Source organism: Mercenaria mercenaria, chromosome 14 (assembly GCF_021730395.1).
Source record: "Mercenaria mercenaria strain notata chromosome 14, MADL_Memer_1, whole genome shotgun sequence".
NCBI classification, from domain to species: Eukaryota; Metazoa; Mollusca; class Bivalvia; order Venerida; family Veneridae; genus Mercenaria; species Mercenaria mercenaria.
Window position 1 is genome coordinate 19,441,523 of NC_069374.1, and position 20,642 is coordinate 19,462,164.

At 35.6% G+C, this 20,642-nt stretch overlaps 1 protein-coding gene across 1 annotated transcript; it reads right to left on the reverse strand.

Moving 5' to 3' along the window:
• Nucleotides 1–13,427: 13,427 nt before the first annotated feature.
• Nucleotides 13,428–16,299, reverse strand: LOC123526472 (uncharacterized). The gene is made up of 2 exons (XM_045305637.2): nucleotides 15,621–16,299; nucleotides 13,428–14,880 (listed from the first exon to the last, which is right to left on the reverse strand). The coding sequence occupies exons 1-2, from the start codon at nucleotides 15,967–15,969 to the stop codon at nucleotides 14,450–14,452; spliced, it is 780 nt and encodes a 259-aa protein (XP_045161572.2). The 5' UTR covers nucleotides 15,970–16,299; the 3' UTR covers nucleotides 13,428–14,449.
• Between the last annotated feature and the right edge of the window lie 4,343 nt (nucleotides 16,300–20,642).

A 20,642-nucleotide genomic window follows, 5' to 3' on the forward strand; every position in this document is an offset into this window, starting at 1 on the left:
GGGTCGGAAGGCACTTTTTGAAAACACCCAACACCCATATTTTTTATTTTCATCCAACATCACTTCCCATGATTTTTAATTTTCATCCAACCACACAACCCATAATTATGAATTTTCCACTAACCCACACCAACTATACTTATTAAATGTACAAAAATCGAAACATTGAGAGGTCAGTTGTTATAACCGATGGCGGTAGTATTTAGTTTTCCCTTTCTATATCTCAAAAACGTTGAAGAGTCACCAAAATATTTTATTCTGCTTCGAAAATTCGCCGTTAGAATAGAAAAATGTATATAACCCAAACACCTGATTTATTATAAGCTCACCCGTAAAACCTGTTCGATTACTGGCGAAACAATCGTCAAAAGATGCTTGTCAATCTGACTAAAAGTACTTGATCTTCTGAACGAAGATCTGAGGATGACCCATTCACATTCGTCTTCTGTATATTTTGGATTTCCAGTATTGCTTATTTTAATTTTTGCAAATCTATTTTTATTTGAACCAATCAGACGAATTGTTCGAATGTCAAAGAGATTATGCTATAGAAACCCCTAAGAATTAGTTGTTTTTGTTGGGTTTTTTTGCGATGTTTTTCCATTCAAAATGTCGGTATAGTGTAGGTAAACTGCCCGTATATTCATTTAAAGACCTTTACGTGTATCACGGTCAGTAAAGAAGCGACTAGTAGTTAAAAAGAAAGGAAAATGTCTGTAAGTAATTAAAAGAGGTATTCAAACACCCCTCACCATAGTTTTAATACTTTTACAACCAACCCACCACCCATAAAGACGATTTTTGTGAGGACAACCACCCATAATTATGATTTTCTGATGGAACTCGCCATCCATAATTATGACTTTCCGATAGACCCCACCATCCGTCAATAAAACATTCGGTTGGCGTCCGGCACCCCCATACATTTAATTCTGGTCTCATTGCTAGATTCGTTGTAAAAGTTTATCCTAGTTACAATATTTAGTTCCGCCCGTAATTATTCTTAATGATTTGAACAGATGGATGACCAGTCGTACGATGAATTGGCAAATACTACTCTTCGCTTTCGAAGAGTGAGATACGATTTGAACCACTGAAGTAAGTTATCACAGATACCAATTGTGGACAACTTAAAAAGAAGACCTTCAGGCCATACTCGGTCAAAGGCTTTGGAGATGTCGCAAAAACTTCTTTACCGTCATCCATAGCCTTACAAATGTCGTTGTAGATATACACAAGCTGATTAACTGTCACCATTTAAATCCTGTTTGATAACTGCTAAGTATGTTATTTTGTGTAAGAAAATTGAAAACATTTCTGGGTATACATCGTTCCATAAGCTTCCCAATACAGTTAAGAAGAGATATTGGCGGTAGTTTTGAGAGTCGGATGGATTAGACTATTTGTAAATTGGAGTAACATTTGCTATCTTCCAGACTTAGGGAAAGTACAGCTAGGACGGAGGAGCCCTCCTTAAGCAGCCGTGGACTGACCATGTCCGGACCATTGGATTTAGATGGATTAATAGAAGATATCGCATCTGTCACGTCTTATTGTGAAGTTTGAATAAATGAGAGAATATGTAATCGTTGCTCCGGGTTATCAGGTAGTGAATGGTTGCTGTCGTTAATGTTGGATTGTTCACAGAAATAGGAATTAAGAATATTGGCCTCGTCTATGTCCTCAGACGCTGTCCTACCATTATAAGGCAATATAGGTCAAACAGTTGACTTGTATTTATTGGTAATTTTCTTAGAAAGTTTTAACCATGTTATAGCATCAAAATTGTCTTGATAATTTTGTCAATGACTTTATTTTTTAAGTCGTTTTTGGCTTTTCTTAGTTCTCGTATTGTTTCGTTTCGTTTTTGTTTGATCTTATTCCAGGCGTATTGCTTTAACACAACTTTGCCTTTCCGAAAATCTGTTTCTTAGTCTTATTAGTTTTTAAATTCCGGAATGAAAGCATGGTTTATCTGCCGGACGAATCGTGACACTTTTAGAAGGAATTGTTTTAGAGACAACATTAAGTATAGTGTTGCTTAAGTCGTCGGCTACAGAATCTAAGTCATCGGTATCTAAAAGGGTATCTCGACTAGATCAAGTTCTTCTTGATAACTATCAAAGTAATCTTGGTCATGTTTCCACAGCTTTCTTCTAAATGAGGTGATTTTGGGTTTCTAAAATTTAAATACTACAACGGTTGGTCAATGAAATCTTGTGAGATCAGGTTTAAAAGGATCTGCGGTGAAACTTGATGTGACATGTTGCGGATTGTTTACAAATACAAGATAGATAAGAGACTGAGAGTTTTCAGTAAAACGTGTTGGCTCAGAAATTAGTTGTACAGAGCTATTTGATGTCATAAGTCTTAATATCTTGTTTGACTGGTCGTTTAATATATTAGTGTTAAAGTCACCTGTGATGGCGACATTGTTAGAATGATTATGAGCTCTATCAATGCTCTTTTCTAGGAGAGTCCAATATTCGTTGTTGGAACAGAGAGGTCGATAGTAGCATCCAACCAAATGTTTTTGTGACGTAATGATTTATATCCATAAAGCGTCTAAACCAGAAACTTTTACGTCCAGTCGTCGAGTAGCACAGAGCCCAGAACGTACATATATCGCGACACCTCCGTCAAGTCTACCGGCATGGTCATCGGACATTACATACAATGAAAGTGCTTGGGTACATGTCACAGAGGGCTAAAGCTTTAACATCATACATATTGACAGACGGATAGACAGTTAGTATCAGTCACTGCTTCGCAGTTATAAAAAAATGAATATAAAAAAATATAAATTGTACATATACAATACATGTGCACAAAACAGAGAAAAATAGACGTTACATACTAAACAAATATAACATGCGGACAGTTAGACGGACGAACAGACAACATCAGATAAATTCATGAAACAGCTTCTCTGTCACTATTAAACAATATGTGCGGCAGATTGTATATATACATTGAAGTTTCTTGTCAACAAAGTAGTGCGTAATATTTAAATATTATATATACACGTATATATACATATAATTTATATATAAGGTCAAGCGCAATATTCAACGAACGTACAGAGGACATAATGGCTGTCAGGCGGCGGATGCCATCAGACATGTTAATATACACCAAGGTTATATGTCAACATAGTTTTGTTAAATAATTTTATCTATAGTAAATCTATCGTTTCATCTCGTGAAAAAATGGATAGATTTCACAGGAGATATGCGGACTGCCGGACGGACGGACTGCCACAAATATAAAGGCTTTATTTTGCTTCATAATGAACATGTACTGTAACATTGGATCTGTAATCCGAATTAGGTTCATATAAAATACATCAAATACAGTATGCAATGAAAGCAACATAAGTAAATGTCAAAGTACAAAACTAGCAAAATGGGCAAGCGACAGGATAAATGTCAAATAGGACGTCGTCCGACGTAAAAACAGACGGACAGACAACACGAAAAGATTCATTTAACAACAATATAAAACAACAAATAGGCCATAATGTTCATGTCAACATAGTAATACAAAATAGGTTTAGATATAGGCTAGTAAATTCAACATAGAATGCGATGAAAACACATAGGTAATTGTCACAGAAGACATGCAGACAGACGGACAAGCGTAAGCAGATCATTACATATCAGTGAATCAAATTCCTTTTCAAACAATAAGTACATGCCATACATATACAAGACAACGTGCTAAGTCCATATTTTAAAGCTGTAAGTAATCTAAAACCATACAAGTTTCAGATAAAATCAAATACGATTAGATATTCACCTATTGATAAAAAAACTGAATAATGAAACAAAAACATATCAATATAATTTTATAAAGCAGCAGACGGTAGGTCAGACGTCGTCAGAATATTACCTGTCAATGAAATACACTCGATACGAACAGAAATGCAGCGAGCCATGCTAAATAGATTTATGTATGTGTCAGTCTAACATGCGGCCAGACAGACAGACGGACAAATATCATCAGGTCATTACTAATTACCTTGTAAGAGATGCACCATATTCTACATAATACATTTATATCGTTACATATCAGTGAAGTACTGTGAAGTAGATTTATACATATATATAATAAATTCAAAAGGCAACGCAAGTTGTGTATTACATTAATGTTTTAAATGGATACATGCAATTATTATACAGCACGGTCGAACTAGTAAATTATCTTGCTATATATGTAAACTGAATGAATGTCACTGCACAATATATCCGTTGATCCGAGAGGACTTTTCAAAACACACGTTGCAAAAGATTTGTATACTGCACACAGTTAGTTGTGAATACCTATAGATTTCTAGACCTTGACTAGGGCGTCGTTAGATTCAATGCGATGCGTTTTTATGTCGTTGTCTTTAATGTCCAAGCACTGTTGCTTTGACGAATTGGCACTTCTCTCGCGAGTTAGGTCTTCGTTGAAAAAGAGACCAGATTATCAGATGACTGCAGTTTTTCTTTGCATTGTTAAAATCTTCTGGCAGGCCTAGTATGTTTCGAATTTGAAAATAATATCTCTGGGGCACGAGGGGTTGCTCCTAATATCTGCTGACGAGGTTATAGGTCTACCTAGTTGATGGGTCATATCGATCTCGTCAATGGACAGGTTTGCTCCTAGATCCTTTGCAAGTTTAAGGATCTTCTGGTCAGCATTCTCTTTAGGCTCTTCAGAAGGCCAGACAACCTCCAACAGTTACGCCGGCTGTATTGCTCAACCACGTCGGCTTTAAGTTCTATGGAAGCAACCCTGGCTCTGAGTGCCAAGTTTTCTGACTCTAGTTTTTCAAGTTTGGGTGTGATAGTGACATGTCTTCCTGTACAACAGGCGCAACAAGAACACTAAGTCAGTTGTCATAGGTGTGAGTGAACGATTCGTCAAGCATTCTGCTGATCTGGACTAAGTGAGACTCACCTAGAACAATCTTGTTTATAGGTTGATCAGACATGTGTTCGGCGTTTTTCTATGTGCTTATCAATGCGCGCCATGGTAGATTCGGCATTAGACATTTTAAGATCGCTCTGCTCGTTAGGAAATGATAATTTCCTCTTTGATTCATAGTGCGACGTTTGTTGTTACGAACAGTATACCAAGAAAGTTTTTCAGCGTGGGTGGATGGGTTGATATGCACTGACTATATACTGTTTGCTACTGGTAAAGTTCATCAGAGCGTGACGCAGGTAAATGACAGATAAAGTCTCGAAATTGAAAAATGCTCAAAATTCCAATAAAAATAATAAACCTGGTCAACACCAACCTAAGGAATAACACTTTCAATAACTCCTAGTAAAAGTTAAGTTTTGTGCCACCACAACAAATTTTCAACCTGCCATAACAGGAACGATAACTCCATAACGAACTAAATCATGTCCTATGGTGTAGAATTTTATTTTAGTCCAGTCTTTATTGGAATGACCTTCAATGGGCCAAAACCGCTGCAAAATCATTCATTGGGAAAACGTCGAAAAGATGCAAAACTGTCTTTAATACTGAACCACCTTACAAAGTTTGATTAACTCCAACCAATAGCTTCAGAGAGTATTAGAAAAGTAGGCAGGTCAATTTTATTTAGTTTATTTTTGAAAGGTCTATATTTCCGCCAAAATATCATACTAGCGTAAAACCAATAATATATGCGAAAACTGAGTTTGGTACAGATTATTATTATTATCATCTTGAAATCCCTGCAGTAATATAGGAGAAGTAGTCCGAACAAACTTGATCCGTCCTCATCTGTGTTTCAGTGTTCAGTTCTTACAGTTACGATCGACCACGAGTGCAAATTAAAATGAACCGTATAAATGTCCTTCCACAAGTAGTTGTTGGTCTTGTATGGTCTTAACTTGTGTAGCGCACGACCGATTAGGATCGTGAGGAAGTTTTCATGTTCAAAAAATCTGTCTGCGACAAAACTGTTTGTAACTGGTCTTAGGCAGGTCTTCAACAGTCTTGTGATTCTCCAGTAGCCCAACATACGCACGGCTATGCACGATTATTTACAAGACCTATCGTGCGCCTGCACGATTATTCACATGACACATGAGTAGCTGATTGGCTCCATATTGATAGGCATAAAAGCCGTTCGACGCTCATGACTAGTCTTGCTATTTGATCGCACGGCAAATTCATTAATCGTACTATCAGTCTCATGTTAAGGGTTCAAACCGTTCACAGTTGGACACTACGCTTCCCTCTTTGATTGTGTCTGACGGAAGAGGGGGAAGACTCTATGATAGGCAGTTCTTAAATTCTACCAGGACTTAACTGTTTTGATATCTGTCCTCTGGCCTGTTTCATCGGACCCTTAAGGGTGTTTCTCTTGTTGCTCTGTCTTCTGAAAAGACATTGAGTATATACGTCTTTGGTTTTTAAGGTTTGCTTTTTATATATTTATACACGAGCAGTTATGTATTTTACATTCCATGCCATTTTGTTTCCATTACGTGTATTAGAGATTCATATTCACCTGACTTTTATTTACACTGTCCCATATTTTTGGAACATGGTAGGGGTAAGAGTGAGGTTGGGTGCGCACCATAAACCAGTTTAAGCTCTCCAGTGGTGGTTTTGCCACTGACCGTTCCAAGGCGGTGCCCCACTGGTTGTTCGTTTTGTCCTGTGTGCGAGTGAGTGGTGTGCACATCTGCGTGCTGTGGGTTTCGTTTTGTGGAGGCTATGTGGCATTCCCTGTTTGATATTATTCTTTGTTTTTCAATAAAATAATAAAAAATAAGAATAGATTTCCCGGAAGCACACGCACATGCGCACTCACACACGCACACGAACACACACACACGCACACACACACACACACACACACACACACACACACACACAACAAATAAACAGACAAACAAGGAAAACACACAATGGGGCACCACCCAGGGACAAATCACAGTGTGGCACCGCCCAGGGACGACTGATAGCGACATTTATGGTGTGCCCTCTAATCTCAGGTGGGGGGAGTTTGCAATTTAAAAATTCAAATCATTTTTTATCATATATTTTTGTTTATAACTTACTATTTACAATTTAATTGTCCGAAAAATGAGTGGGGCGCACTTAGTCAACATAGGGGTGGTAAATACTTGTCTATAAGTTTTATTGCTAAATTACCTAACAGAAACCGCGCTAAATTACTAATAGAATAGCGCTTCACAAACTTGATCATAACTCAACAGGGTGCATTTATTGAATTTACTGTTAGAAAAATACTCTTGTTTCATTATATGCCAAAAAAAATCTCTTGCAAATGTGTTCTAAGTTAAAGGTAACAGATTTTCTTTTATCAGATTATGCGGAGAATTAGTATAAAGAGTGGAAAAAATATACATTAGATTGTTTTATAGCTTTTTGATAACATCTCCAAAATTCTTGATGGACTCCAGAATTCTTGACGGACTAAAACAGATTAACCCCGAATTCTCATATACCTTTGAGTAATTGTTCTGCACATGGGCTTTTATTGCAGTTACACAAGAAGCGCATAAGATTGAATTAGCAACGAATCAAGCTTTATAGGGTTTTCGTGTAGTTTAGAGATTCAAAGAGGAGTGAGCTTCAACTGATTGTCGTCAAGTCTTACATTAAACTCAATACGACAATGAAAATGACAATTATTTTATTTGACAATGGCCACCGGCCCATATCAAACAAATACAGCAAGTATGATATGAATACAAAACTGGTACCCAACAATGGTTTGAATGTAGTATTACAAATAAACCACTACAGTAACTATCAGTTCAAACTACAGTCAAGTGTGGTATAATACAAAAAGACATTATGGTATAATTACAGTGACCTGTACAAAAATTACACAAAGTTTTCCGTGAAATGTTTATGTATAACTCACTTTTAATACAATTTTAGAACAAAACAAACCTATGGGGCATACCTTACAATTCAAGACAGGTATGCAGAATATGACATAATAACAGTATCTAGTGTACAGTATATAAAATTGAGTTGTGCATGAAACCAAGGGTTACGCATTTAACATATTTTTCCTTTCTTTCATTGCAAAGTATGCATATTTTGCTAACTTAAGAATAATAGTATATGATGTTGAACTCATTAAAACATTGAATTTATGTAAATTTGTGTCTGTATAAAACTTCCTAGGAATATGATTTTCTCTCAGAGCTAAAAGATTTGGACAGATTAATACAAAATGATATTCAGATTTTACGTCCTTTTTACATAACTTAAGAATACGTGCTTCCCGATATCTACCCGTTTCAGTTTCAAGATCATGGGCAGAAATTCTTAAAATTGAAAGAGCTCGTCTATACTGTCTCTCCATTACAATTGATAGATAATATTCATGTCTGAATGTACTTTTAAATTGACAATAATTGAAAAGCTTTGGGCTTGCTTGTAAAGAAGCTACCCGTTTTTGACGGTATTGATCTTTCAATACACTGATCTGCAAGATTTTTGTTCAATATTACTCATCTTGTGGCGAAAACTGATACGTTTTCGTATGATTCAATTCATTTTATAATGTAATAAAGTCATATCATAATAGTATTATAATTTGAAGCTTTGTCTGCAGGAGTTAAAGCGAAATTCCTATGAAACCAAAACTAAGATATAGCTTTCTTTGATTTTGAAGTGAGAACTTGGGTTTATGAGGTAATAATAGTCTAAGACTAGTCGGGAACAGGTATTATTGTACGACTGCTAGGCTTATATCGCAAAGAGAAACACAACTGGACCAAAATCCCTTACGCCCCGCGACTAAAATGATCGCAATTAATCGCAGCTAGAATGTGTGTAAAGGTAATTATAGCCATAAACAGAATAATATTAGTTGTGAAACAGCACAAATATATCAGTTCGACTACAGGTTTCGCACAGTTTGTCAGTGGAAAGGCGTGAACACCTTTACTTCAGGTTAATAATGAGGCAATGCTTATTAGACTTTTGGCCAGAGAGACAAACTCTCCTCTTTCATAGGGAATTTTTGAATCTCAGTTTTTATACAAGATCATATTCCTGATTTTTGTAATTTGATCATTGGTCTTACGGATATAATACGTAAACATCAACTATTTATAAAAATTCTTCTTTAAAATTTATGGAACACATTTTATCCTTTCTAATGACTTTAACTGTAAACTTTATATCTTGTGACTTTTTTGTGAGTAAGGTGATATGTTAGATATAAACAGCTGTCATTTCTATGCAAGCGCCTTACCCCATTCTTGAATATGAGATTTAAAATAACATTACCCTTGAAATGCAAAAATTAAACAGAGAACAGTTCTATATGATAGTCCATATGTACGTAATAGTATTTATCTTTTTGATAATTCAATATTGAATTAAGTTTGCTTGAATCTTCTTGTTTGCTGACTTCATATTATCATACTTTGAGCGATCCAGCTGAACAATAAATCCCATTGTGATTTACGCTACTATGTCACTATACTTCTAAATAGTAACATTTAACTTATTTCAAACATTATAGAAAATCATTATTAATCATTTTTAATGAAACTGAACATAATTAAATGTATTTTCCACAAAATGATTTAGAGTGGGTTAGACGTATATTGTTTATGAGTCTTAAAATCTTGCTGAAATAATTTGTATGAAGCATTTACGTTGAGTGCATTCATTTAACAGACTATAGTTTTTCCTTAATTACTGAACATCAATCAAATTTTATCAAATTTTATCAAATTTATTATTTCATATTAAAAAGAAAGATTTTACGTTACATTAACACTTCTGTAGAAGGTGATACAACTTATTTTTTAGATAAATTGAGTACATGTTTAATTAATATCTGAAAGGAGGTTATTATGATTTTATGTAGCAGTCTTTTTTAAAAGAGTGGCATTTACTGCATATAATATTTTCTGAAGATGTTAGAATTTTAAATAGTACTCCTAATGCATTTCAGAACGTTTCGACTGCAATGATTTAATTCAGTCTGCGTGGGTATTAGATGCTGAAGGATGTTTATGGTAACGTTTCATATGGGTACAAATATAGTACAATTTCTCAATATGTAATATATTTCAGAAATTAAGTGCCTATCAGTATCTAGATTGATATCATATTTAGATTGAAACGCTACTTTCCTTTGCTTTAATTTTTCGTAAGGCGTAAAGTAGGTATATATACCATCTTGCCTTTTCGGTAACGTATAATGCCTATATGGCAGTTATTTTTCATTTTGAATAAAGACTAGGCTATAAACAGACATATAATTCAAGTGTCAATTATCAAATTTCAAATTGTTTTGAGTAAGTCTCAGTAGCTTTCAGAACCCAGATACTTAACATCATCTTTCTGCTGCTACCGAGAAGTACTGAGTTTCCTTTCCAAAATATTTCAGTATGAATCTAGTTATTTTAGGAGGATTTTGAACGATTATGATATATGAGCCGCGCCATGAGAAAACCAACATAGTGGCTTTGCGACCAGCATGGATCCAGACCAGCCTGTTCGCTAACAGTTTCTCTAATTCCAATAGGCTTTGAAAGCGAACAGCATGGATCCTGACTAGACTGCGCGGATGCGCAGGCTGGTCTGGATCCATGCTGGTCGCAAAGCCACTATGTTGGTTTTCTCATGGCACGGCTCAATTATTTGATAATAAAATTGATTTAGTCTTACCTAAATGGTGAGATAACTTGATATCTTTCAGCCATGATCAAGCTTCTCGGAAATAATCGCAAGGTCTTTGGGTGCAAACAATATTACACTACGATCTGTATACATAATGACCATACATTCAACGTCTATACAAGTGGTCCAGGATATATCTGACAGAGGGATGAAGGGTCATGTGTGCTACTTTGAAAAACTCCACAAGTAACTTGCTGTTTATATTTGCAAATCACTATCTCCAAAATTAATGCTCGACTATTCGAAGGCTCTGAAGGATTTTCTAAGTCCAAAAGGAGGCATAATTTGGATAAAATGCATGTCAGAGTTATGTGACTTGATGATAAAACCTAGTTTTAAAACCAAGAAGACACATGTGAAGTTTCAAATCAATATCTGCATTAGATCTGGAGATAATTTGCATGCGAAACTTTAACCAAGGTGTGACGCCGACGCCGACACCAAGACGAGTAGAATAGCTAGGACTGTTCTTCGAATTATCTAGCTAATCATGCAGTGGCTTTATTTATGTTGCTAGGAAAAACCATCTCGCCGATGGTCAATTTTTGTAGCGACTCAGGCATCATTTCATCGGTTGATTCAGTACAAAACAGATTTCAAATATACATTAATATATGATTTTAAATCATGTAACGAAAATAACTTTCGATCAGGTCCGTGCCAACATATGTTTAAACTACCTTTATCCTTTTGTGACCAACAATAACGGTTGGGCCGAAATTTGTGTATTATTCCTTTGGTTAAGATCTTTTTCATGTTCTGAGATCAAACCCAACTAGGATCACATTTTTTAGATTTTTTTTCTTACTGTTTTCACCTTTAAACATTTTTTTTCTTGGATGCATAAATTTATTTAAACATCTTTAATTTTTGCAAATTGATAAAAATAGATCTATGATAGGGACCAGTTGTAAAAACCTTGTAATGGTTCACTTGATTCTTTGAAATTATATACGGTGAACATTGTTTACTTAAATGGGTTGCATAAAGCATATATGTGTTTTCAAATCTGTTTTCTTTGCCGAAACTTAGGGTCTTGATGATAAATTGGCTGTACACGTGTATTATATTTTGCTGGATGAAAATTACATCTACACGATTTTTTTTATTTACTTGAATTAGAAGTTATCCAGTATAATAAGGAATATAATTCCTTGTAATTTTATTTGACTCATTTTCAACACGTTCCAAAGTACACTGTGTTTGAACCATTTGATGTTTATTTGTCTCATGAACGGTTTGATTGCCATTCAGTGTTAAAATAAAATAAAATTGTTTGCAGATTTTTGTCTACGACTTAAGTATTCCGTATACTACATAAATTATCAAGTATCAGTGAATTGAATACCACAATAACGCTGATCTTCTGGATAGTGGCTATAATGCAAACATCTTCAGAGGGTGAGACATTCGGCTATTGCTTGTGTCTAAAGTGCACTTTTTTCTAATGTAGCTGAGTCACGATTAAGGAAAGTGTGGCTTTTTCTTCGTACTGTTTGTGTTTTATTATTTGTAAACATTTTGTTAAGATTCGATTCAATATTTTATTTCATTTTTTATGTCTCCTCAAATTTCTGTCGTCAGTGGGATGAGGGCCGTGGGTTGCTGGAGAAGATATAGTTGTTCTACAGGATGTATATTTGTCCTCCTTTCTGTCAGGTGACCGCTCTGTACCTTTTTCTCCGTGAAAATTTTCAAAAAAATTCCAGAAATAATACAACACAAGGAAAGCAATTTTTGTTCATGTTTCTCACGATGAGATCTGTGGTCAAAAGAATTATTTTGACCACTCTTTATATTTTTACCCCTAGAAGGGTTTTCAAATAATTTGACACAAATACGTAAGATAATGAGATAACGTGCACAAACTACTTTCTATCAAAAGGCAAACAGGGTAGGTTTGTTTCTCCTGTGTACATTTTTACTTCTTGTTTACTCACAAATTGATAGATAACACATGCTTCTTATAAAACTGATGTAGAACGAAATCTTAAGTTGGAAACCAAGTTGTTACGAATATGTATTTATGTTTATGATACGATTAACAGAGTAAAATTATACAATTTGTGCAGTGCAAGAAAGCTGCTTGTTTGAAGTAAGTAGGGCTCGGCGGACATACTTATCTGTGCAGGGCTGGAAAATAATTTAGACTGTAGATTTAACACATGACAGAATGACAGAAATAGCGTAATATTCACTGGCATGCGGAAGAAGATTGTTTAAATTGGCAGCTGCGTTAGGCCTTTCGTTCTTACATTTAAGGTAAATGCGAGCGTGTTGTCAAAAGGAAAACGTTTTATTCACAGTATGTGCAACTGTTCCACAGTTTTTCTTTTTTTTTGCGGTTTGCGGCGCTGGTGCGCTTGCTCTGCTCAATGCTTCTATTGATTGTATTTTAAAATCCGTGGTCGAGTGGTTAGGGTCGCTGACTTCATTTGCCCTCATCTTTGTGGATTGGAGTCCTGTTCACATCGTCTTTGACATGAAGCTATCTAGTTGTCCTGCGGAAGGTCGGTGTTTCTACCTAGGCGCATGCTTGTGCCTGAAATAATACCTGGTCTTCCTCTACCAATATAGCTAGGAAGTCAACATAAGACATGCATTGTGTTTGTAATGAAGCAAAGCAAACGTGAAATAATAATTAGTAGAAGACACGTTTAAAACGTATATCTGAAATGAATATTGATACTTAAAAATGAACAATTACAAATTTTGGTATTGGTATTTATATACTGTTAATGAAACAAACAAGATATAATCGCATGTTTATTTTATACTACAAAAATGTACTATCTATGTGTTACATCTACAATACATGTATAACAACATGAACTCTAAGTTTACAAAGGAAACTCAAACTTATACATATATTTTAAGAACTGAAATTATAAACACAAAAGCAAAATGGTAACATGTTATCATGCTAATAATTGAATGTAAGTTTTATTTTCTAGGTGTTCTTATTATACAAACAAGAGAGAGTAAGTATAACATCATGTAATTGTATGCATAAACAAATTATCTTGCTTGCATAACGGCGATTTTTCGACTTGACTTTGTAGTCTTCTATATTGCAAAACACATACTTTAAAATCAAAGACAAGAAATAATAATATAATTTGCATAGGCGGACACCGCACCAGCTTAATTGTTTCACAATTATTGTAATAATATCGTTCAGAAATATCGTTCAGAAATCACAAACACTAATATCAAATTATATGTGCTTGCAGCTGATTTCTGAGCTAGGAAAAATTTTGTTCCTCTTTCAGTGTACATGACTTATATGACACTACTCGTATGCTTCGTATATATTACGATTTTCTTTGCTTTTCTTCTTGTGTAAAAGTCCATTTTATATTTTCTTATGTTTCGCAAATCTGTTAGCTACTTTCAGTACAAAACAGTTTCTGACAATAATCACACGTCTCGGATTTTGATTTCGCGTAAAATAAAACAACATTCTACAAAATCAAAAGTACTATATATACTATGATGACGCACAGATAACAAGGAAAATATGTTTAATGCAGTTAAGCCATATATATCGTACAATTTTTTCTTATGTTATTACTTCATACACAAACAAACAAACAAACACACAATGCATCATTTTGTAAAACAATTTTTTATTTTAGGATTTTACCTTCCTATAATTTGATTCGTTCGGTCTGTGAATGTTCTGCCTTTATTTGCACTTTGGTAATTAACTTTTTCATCAAAGTGGAACTAAAGAATGGCAAAGATAAAGTGCAGCTAGCTATAGAAGGTTTCATCAATAAAGAAGTACGCCGTTAAATGTTGTTCTGTAACCGAAGATAATGTACTCATCACAGGTGCTTGCTGTCGCTACCAGCACCTTTTGGCCTTTTCTAAAGTAATTGATGTATGCGTTACCAGCTTGCATATGTTGTGTTTTATGCCGTGGGTCAGCGACGGCCGCTGTTCCAGCCGAACTACCGTCAACGTACAAGGCCACAATAGCAGCCTGACAAATGAAATCGTCTTTCAGCTGCCAGCCTTCGACGAAGAAGATGAACTGGTAGACACCAGAAACAGGCATTTTGAATATTCCAGTTGTTTCATTGTATCCTGAACCGTCATTGTAAAACACGTGGTTGAATCGTATGATTCTTTGTTTTTTTAAACGAGTGGCGTCAGTTCCACTTGGTGGTCTGTACTGCACAGAGAAACTGACCTTCCTGCCTGAAAATAGAAATGATTCATAACCCTCGGATTCTTGCCCTAAATAGAAAGTTTGTAAGTTATGTATTGTCGCCACCAGTAAACCCAAACAAGCGAATCCTAGACGATTGCAAGCAATTTCATTTGGGGGATAATACAAGATACAGAGGACGCTTTAGACAGGCTTCCCTGGTCCTTTAGCCGGCGTTTCAGGTGTAAAGCTCCCAGACACGTGGCTCTTATCCAAATGTTAGTTATTTTAGTTGGAGTAGCCGGGAATCGAACTCATGACTCATTGTGCTTGACCATTGTGCCCGCTGTCGCGTTTATTTGCCACCACCATGTCATCGTGATGTACACGTACAATAGAATAGAATAGTTTTGAATTGAACTGAAATCATTTTAAATAGGCCCTAAATAAATTCTGATAATATAATAACTGTAATCTAACATAAGGTTTATTTCTTTTTTTCCTGAAGCCTGATTTCATACAATTTACTTTGATAGTATGGCAAATGAGAAAGTAATCAACATAAGCTGATATAATCGTTCCTGTAATTCTATTTACTTTTAAGTTAAAACCTGAGACCCGAAATATTGTTGTCAATCCTCTTAACTCAGTGTGACGTCATCCGATCTATAACATAGTATAAACTGAGAGAAATATTCAGTCCATATTCTATTCTAGGCAATACAAATTAGCACGAAATGGATCACAGAATATGTTCATCAGTCTAAATAAAAACACATCAAGAACCTACCTGACGCTAATATCAAAGACGAGACGCCTGACTCCACAGAATCCATTCTGTTTTCAATACCACCTGAATTTGTTTCTACGGAATCTAATTTCCTTTCCACTGACTCAATTCTGTCTTCAAGGCCGTCGGATAATGTCTGTACAATATCTAAATTCTTTTCCATTGACTCCATTCTACTTTGCAAATGTCTAGGAATTGTCTGTTCTGCTATTGTATTCTCAAGCGCTTCCACTCTACTTTCAAGGCTGTTTGACGTTGCTTGGGTATCTGCTTTTGTTTCCATTTTCATTTCTAAAGACCCTACCAAATTCCGAACAAATTCTTTCTCCGAAGAAATCGCCTTCTTCATGGCCGCTAGTTCATCCTCCAGCCAGTCTTTTGTGAAATCTGAACTAGTTCCTAAATTTCTCTGTGGTTCATTTCCTTCAACAGTTTGGTCATTAAGGCGTTGTTCTATCAATTTTTGTTTCCGTGCAATTCTAGATAATGTGAGAGAAATATGATCCAGCCGACGTGAGACAAGGTCAAATACGACGTCGCCATCCAGTTCACTGCTAACTGCATGTAAAAATTATGTACAGCACAAATATTTCATCATCAGCTCCATTGTAATGTTTAGAAAAACTCACTGTCTTAACTATTTCTAATGGCACGATGTTACAAAAACGTATTTATATAACTAAGATCACGATCGAATTTAAAGCAACTGTCTTGTATGTCTCTTAACAATTGATTAATAAACACTGACTCAGTATCTTCATTAATTTTTGAAAAATGGAACTTAAATTAATAATAAATAATCGATATTTTACTCTTGTCAAAACACGACTTACTTTTTTTCTTACCTGTGGTCTCTTTGCTTCCAAAGCATATTTTAATATATTTTCTTGAATTTGCTATCACATAAACAGTATTAAAAAAAATCGGCCGTATAACTACATTTTCTTTAGTTTAACCTTATTGAGTCCATTCAATGTACCAATATGGTATGTAATAGAGTTCCGCTAAAACCGATGCGAGAGGACGTAAGAGGTGTGCCACATCTTACTACCTCTACCAAAACGAGTCTGCTTTAAGTTTCCTGTGTTCTATGTTTCCAAAGGATCTTTTTTACAGGTTTTATTAGCTCTCACAATGATATTCTTGCAAAATCTTCCCTTATACTTGGACTTCGTGTTAATTTATTTTCTTGTTCTGTGGCATCGTGGAGTTCATTCAATGTATTTCCACAAAGTAGTTCCACTTAAAACTACACTAGGGGTGTGAGTGGGGTTGTACATTATGTTTCATTACTTCTCATCAACAGATCTGATATTGTTTTCTATGGCTGCATACGATAATTTGGAAGTATCTTCTGACAAATTATATTAACGTCCCATTTTAATCAAATGTATATCTTATGGAAACACAGTATGCAGTACAGAAAATTATCTCATATTCGAAAGTAAAAGCTGAATGTACACAAGTAGAAAATAACTAAAACAAAATAATTCTTGCACAAGAATTTAGGTTTTGTATCCAACATTCTGATAGCCTAGTATTTGAAATGTTTGTTTTTTCTTTATGGGAAAAATTTACTTTCGTAGATAAAACTACAATTTGAGAAATAAGAACACATAACTGTGTGATAAAGCTAAAACCTCTTCCTAGGAAATAAATAAGGCAAATGGGTCAGCTGAAATTTCTTTGCAATACAACAATGATACTAGCTGAGTTTTGACATTGAGTGTTTCCTGTTTTTTTTTGCTGCTTAATACCTACGTTACATCACGAATTTGTTAATAGATCTCTGCGGATATTGCCGAACATGCTTCTTTAAATCTTATGGTAAAATAGCAAATTATGGTAAAATATTCAATTTTTCTTCCTAAATGTATCTCTAGTGTGATCATACATATTATAAGGAGAAATCTTCCGCTACTTCCGCTTTCATCGAAAGTAAAAGTAAAGTCTCCTTAACACAACAAATGATGCACATGATAGAGTCAGCAAATCTAGCTTAAAGTGATGCTTAATTCATGCAAGATTTAACTTTTCTTAATACACAATTGAAACACAAGGCACCGAGATTATACTGTTCTTTTGATTACTCTTTGTCGGTGGTGCAACTTTACGTATCGCTCTCGTCCAAAAGCAACATGATTTAATTTCTTCTTGGGATTTTTAGTCAGGTTCCCGTCGCACTATCAACAGTAATAGTCAAACCGACAGACTAAAGTGGTACGGATTCAGAAAGCACGGTGTCCACGATAATACAAGATGCTGTATTAACCTTTTGATCAAAGGAAAATCTATAGGTAGCCACTGTGTAATTTACCCTGGTAGCCGTGTGATTAAATACGTCGACTGTAAATCAGGTAAACTGGAAAAATATCTTAAGGCATACAGGCACTAAATAGGAAACATTTTACGTTGACGGTATTTTGTCATGCATTTATGTTGCTTGTACATTTCAAAAGAAACTGGCACAATGTCAGAGAAAAAGGTTTGTCTTATAGGCATACAGACACTAAATAGGAAAGTGGTACAAATAGTTCTCAGTTTGTTGTTGTTTTTTTCCTCTGTGGAGCTATTTTCCTTATTTTCTTTGCAATATTTTGCTAAAATCACATGAAAGATCTATGCTTGACATGTAGGTAGCAATTTTGTTATGAAATAACAACATGACAGAATTTTTCATGGAAACTTAGATCATACACCACCACTACAATTTGGGGTCTCATTGTTTAGCTTATTTTGCAGTTTGTGTGTTTGACTGAAATTTTTTTCTTGCATCAAAAATGGCCCCAATTTTCCTTTTGATTTTTATTCAGCACTGACAATATTCTTCAAGAAACTATAAGTTACAGACATTTAAAATGGGTCCTGGTGTGTGCTGCGGCCATTGGAAATATATCAAATTTATGTAGAATAAAGAGGGACAGCTATTTAGTGTGTTGTAACCTTAAAGGCACTCTTCCTCACATGTCATTTACTTTTTGTCGTAAATCTTTAAGTACCACTGTCTATGTCGATATGTCTACGTCCACGGATCGCGGGGCCGTGAGTTCGATCCTCGGGCGGGGCGTATGTTCTCCGTGACTATTTGATAAACGACATTGTTTCTGAAATCATTAGTCCTCCATCTCTGATTCAGGTTGGGAAGTTGACAGTTACTTGCGGAGAACAGGTTTGTACTGGTACAGAATGCAAGAACACTGGTTAGGTTAACTGCCCGCCATTACATGACTGAAATACTCTTGAAAAACGGCGTTAAACCCAAAACAAACAAACAAACATGTCTACGTTGGTATTGAAACAGCTAGTAACACACGAACTCTAATAAAAATGTTTTTGTACATACGTTTAATATTTAAAACATGTTTTGGGAAAAAACGCAATCTACTTAAACGTATAACAAAAACAACAACAACAACAACAAAAAAAACTGTCACGCGCAAAATGTTAAAGTATATCATGTCAATGTTCTACTTTCTATAGATGTAAACTGAACACTTGAAGTACTTGAATCAAAGTGTTTTGTTATGTTGTTTTGTTTTTTTTTCATTTCGTGCCGGAAGCTTTATAGGCACAATCTCACATCGATGCTGCAATTTGATTGGCTGTGATGCATAACTCCTCTGTTCCATTCGGGAAGTAAACGGTGTGACATATATATTTGAACCCTGTCGTCAATTTTAAATGATTCTAACTGAAGTTATATTTAAACAAGAGCTTTTGTAAAACACGTATGCCCCCATAATCGGTTGTCTCATTTTCAGATGTGCGTGAAATTAGCCAGAGCAGCCAGAGTAGCCAGAGTTCAGCCAGAGTTCAGCCAGAGTAGCCAGAGTTCAGCCAGAGTTCAGACAGAGTTTAGCCAGAGTAGCCAGAGAAGTCAAAACTCTGGTTACTCTGGCTGGCCAGAGTAGCCAGAGTTCATCCAGAGAAGTCATAACTCTGGTTACTCTGGCTGGCCAGAGTAGTCAGAGTTCAGTCAGAGTAGCCATAATTCTGGTTACTCTGGCTAGCCAGAGTAGCCAGAGTTCAGCAGGAGTAGCCAGAACTCTGGTTAGTTACTCTGGCTGGCCAGAGTAGCCAGAGTTAAGCAAGAGTTCATCCAGTATCCAGAACTCTGGTTACTCTGGCTGGCCAGAGTAGCCATAATTCAACCAGAGTAGGCAGAGTTTCTAGACTTTTAACATGTTCTGGCTACTCTGTTCAGCCAAAGTAGCATTAGTAGCCCGAGTCACCAGGATATCATTTGCTCTGGTCACTCTGGCTGTTTCTAACAGAGTAGCCAGAGTTCAGCCAGAGAAGCTAGAGTTTCTAGGATTTTAACATGTTCTGGCTACTCTGATCAGCCAGACTAGCCAGTGTAGCCAGAGTAACCAGGTACCATGTATTTTCAGTCTTAGCTAAGTTTAATTATGAAACTTAATATGTCATTTCTATCTAAATAGCATATTCAAAACTGAATTTCAAGTTAATAACTATTTTCAAGTGGTTAATTAAAGTAGCTCTGGTTACTCTGGCTGGCCAGAGTAGCCAGAGTTTCTAGGGTTTTAACATGTTCTGGCTACTCTGGTCAGCAAGAGTAGCCAGAGTAATCAGGTCCCGTGTTCGCAAAACATTTTCAGTCTTAGCTGAATTCGATCTTGAAACTTAGTATGTTATTTCTTTCTAAATAGCATGTTTAAAACTGAATTTCAAGTTAATAACTATTTTCAGTTGGCTATTTATAGTAGCCAGAGAAGCCAGAACTCTGGTTACTCTGGCTGGCAAGAGTAGGCAGAGTTCAGCCAGAGTAGCCAGAAGTCTGATTACTCTGGCTGGCCAGAGTAACCAGAGTTCAGCCAGAGTAACACGACTTTATTAGGATTTTAACATGTTCTGGCTACTCATACCAAAGCAGCGTAACATCAATGTTTGAAACTTAATGGCAGACACTAGAACATAGAAGAATACATGCATCCCGATTAATGTTATACAAATAACCATTAATCAAATCATTCACTTTCAGTTTTAATATTGCACATGCCA

Coding starts and splice junctions, on each gene's coding strand:
- LOC123526472 (XM_045305637.2), bottom strand. CDS start 15,969: ATGAAGAAGGCGATTTCTTCGGAGAAAGAATTTGTTCGGAATTTGGTA. Junction 14,881..15,620: donor GTCTTTGATATTAGCGTCAG/GTAGGTTCTTGA, acceptor TTCTATTTTCAG/GCAGGAAGGTCAGTTTCTCT.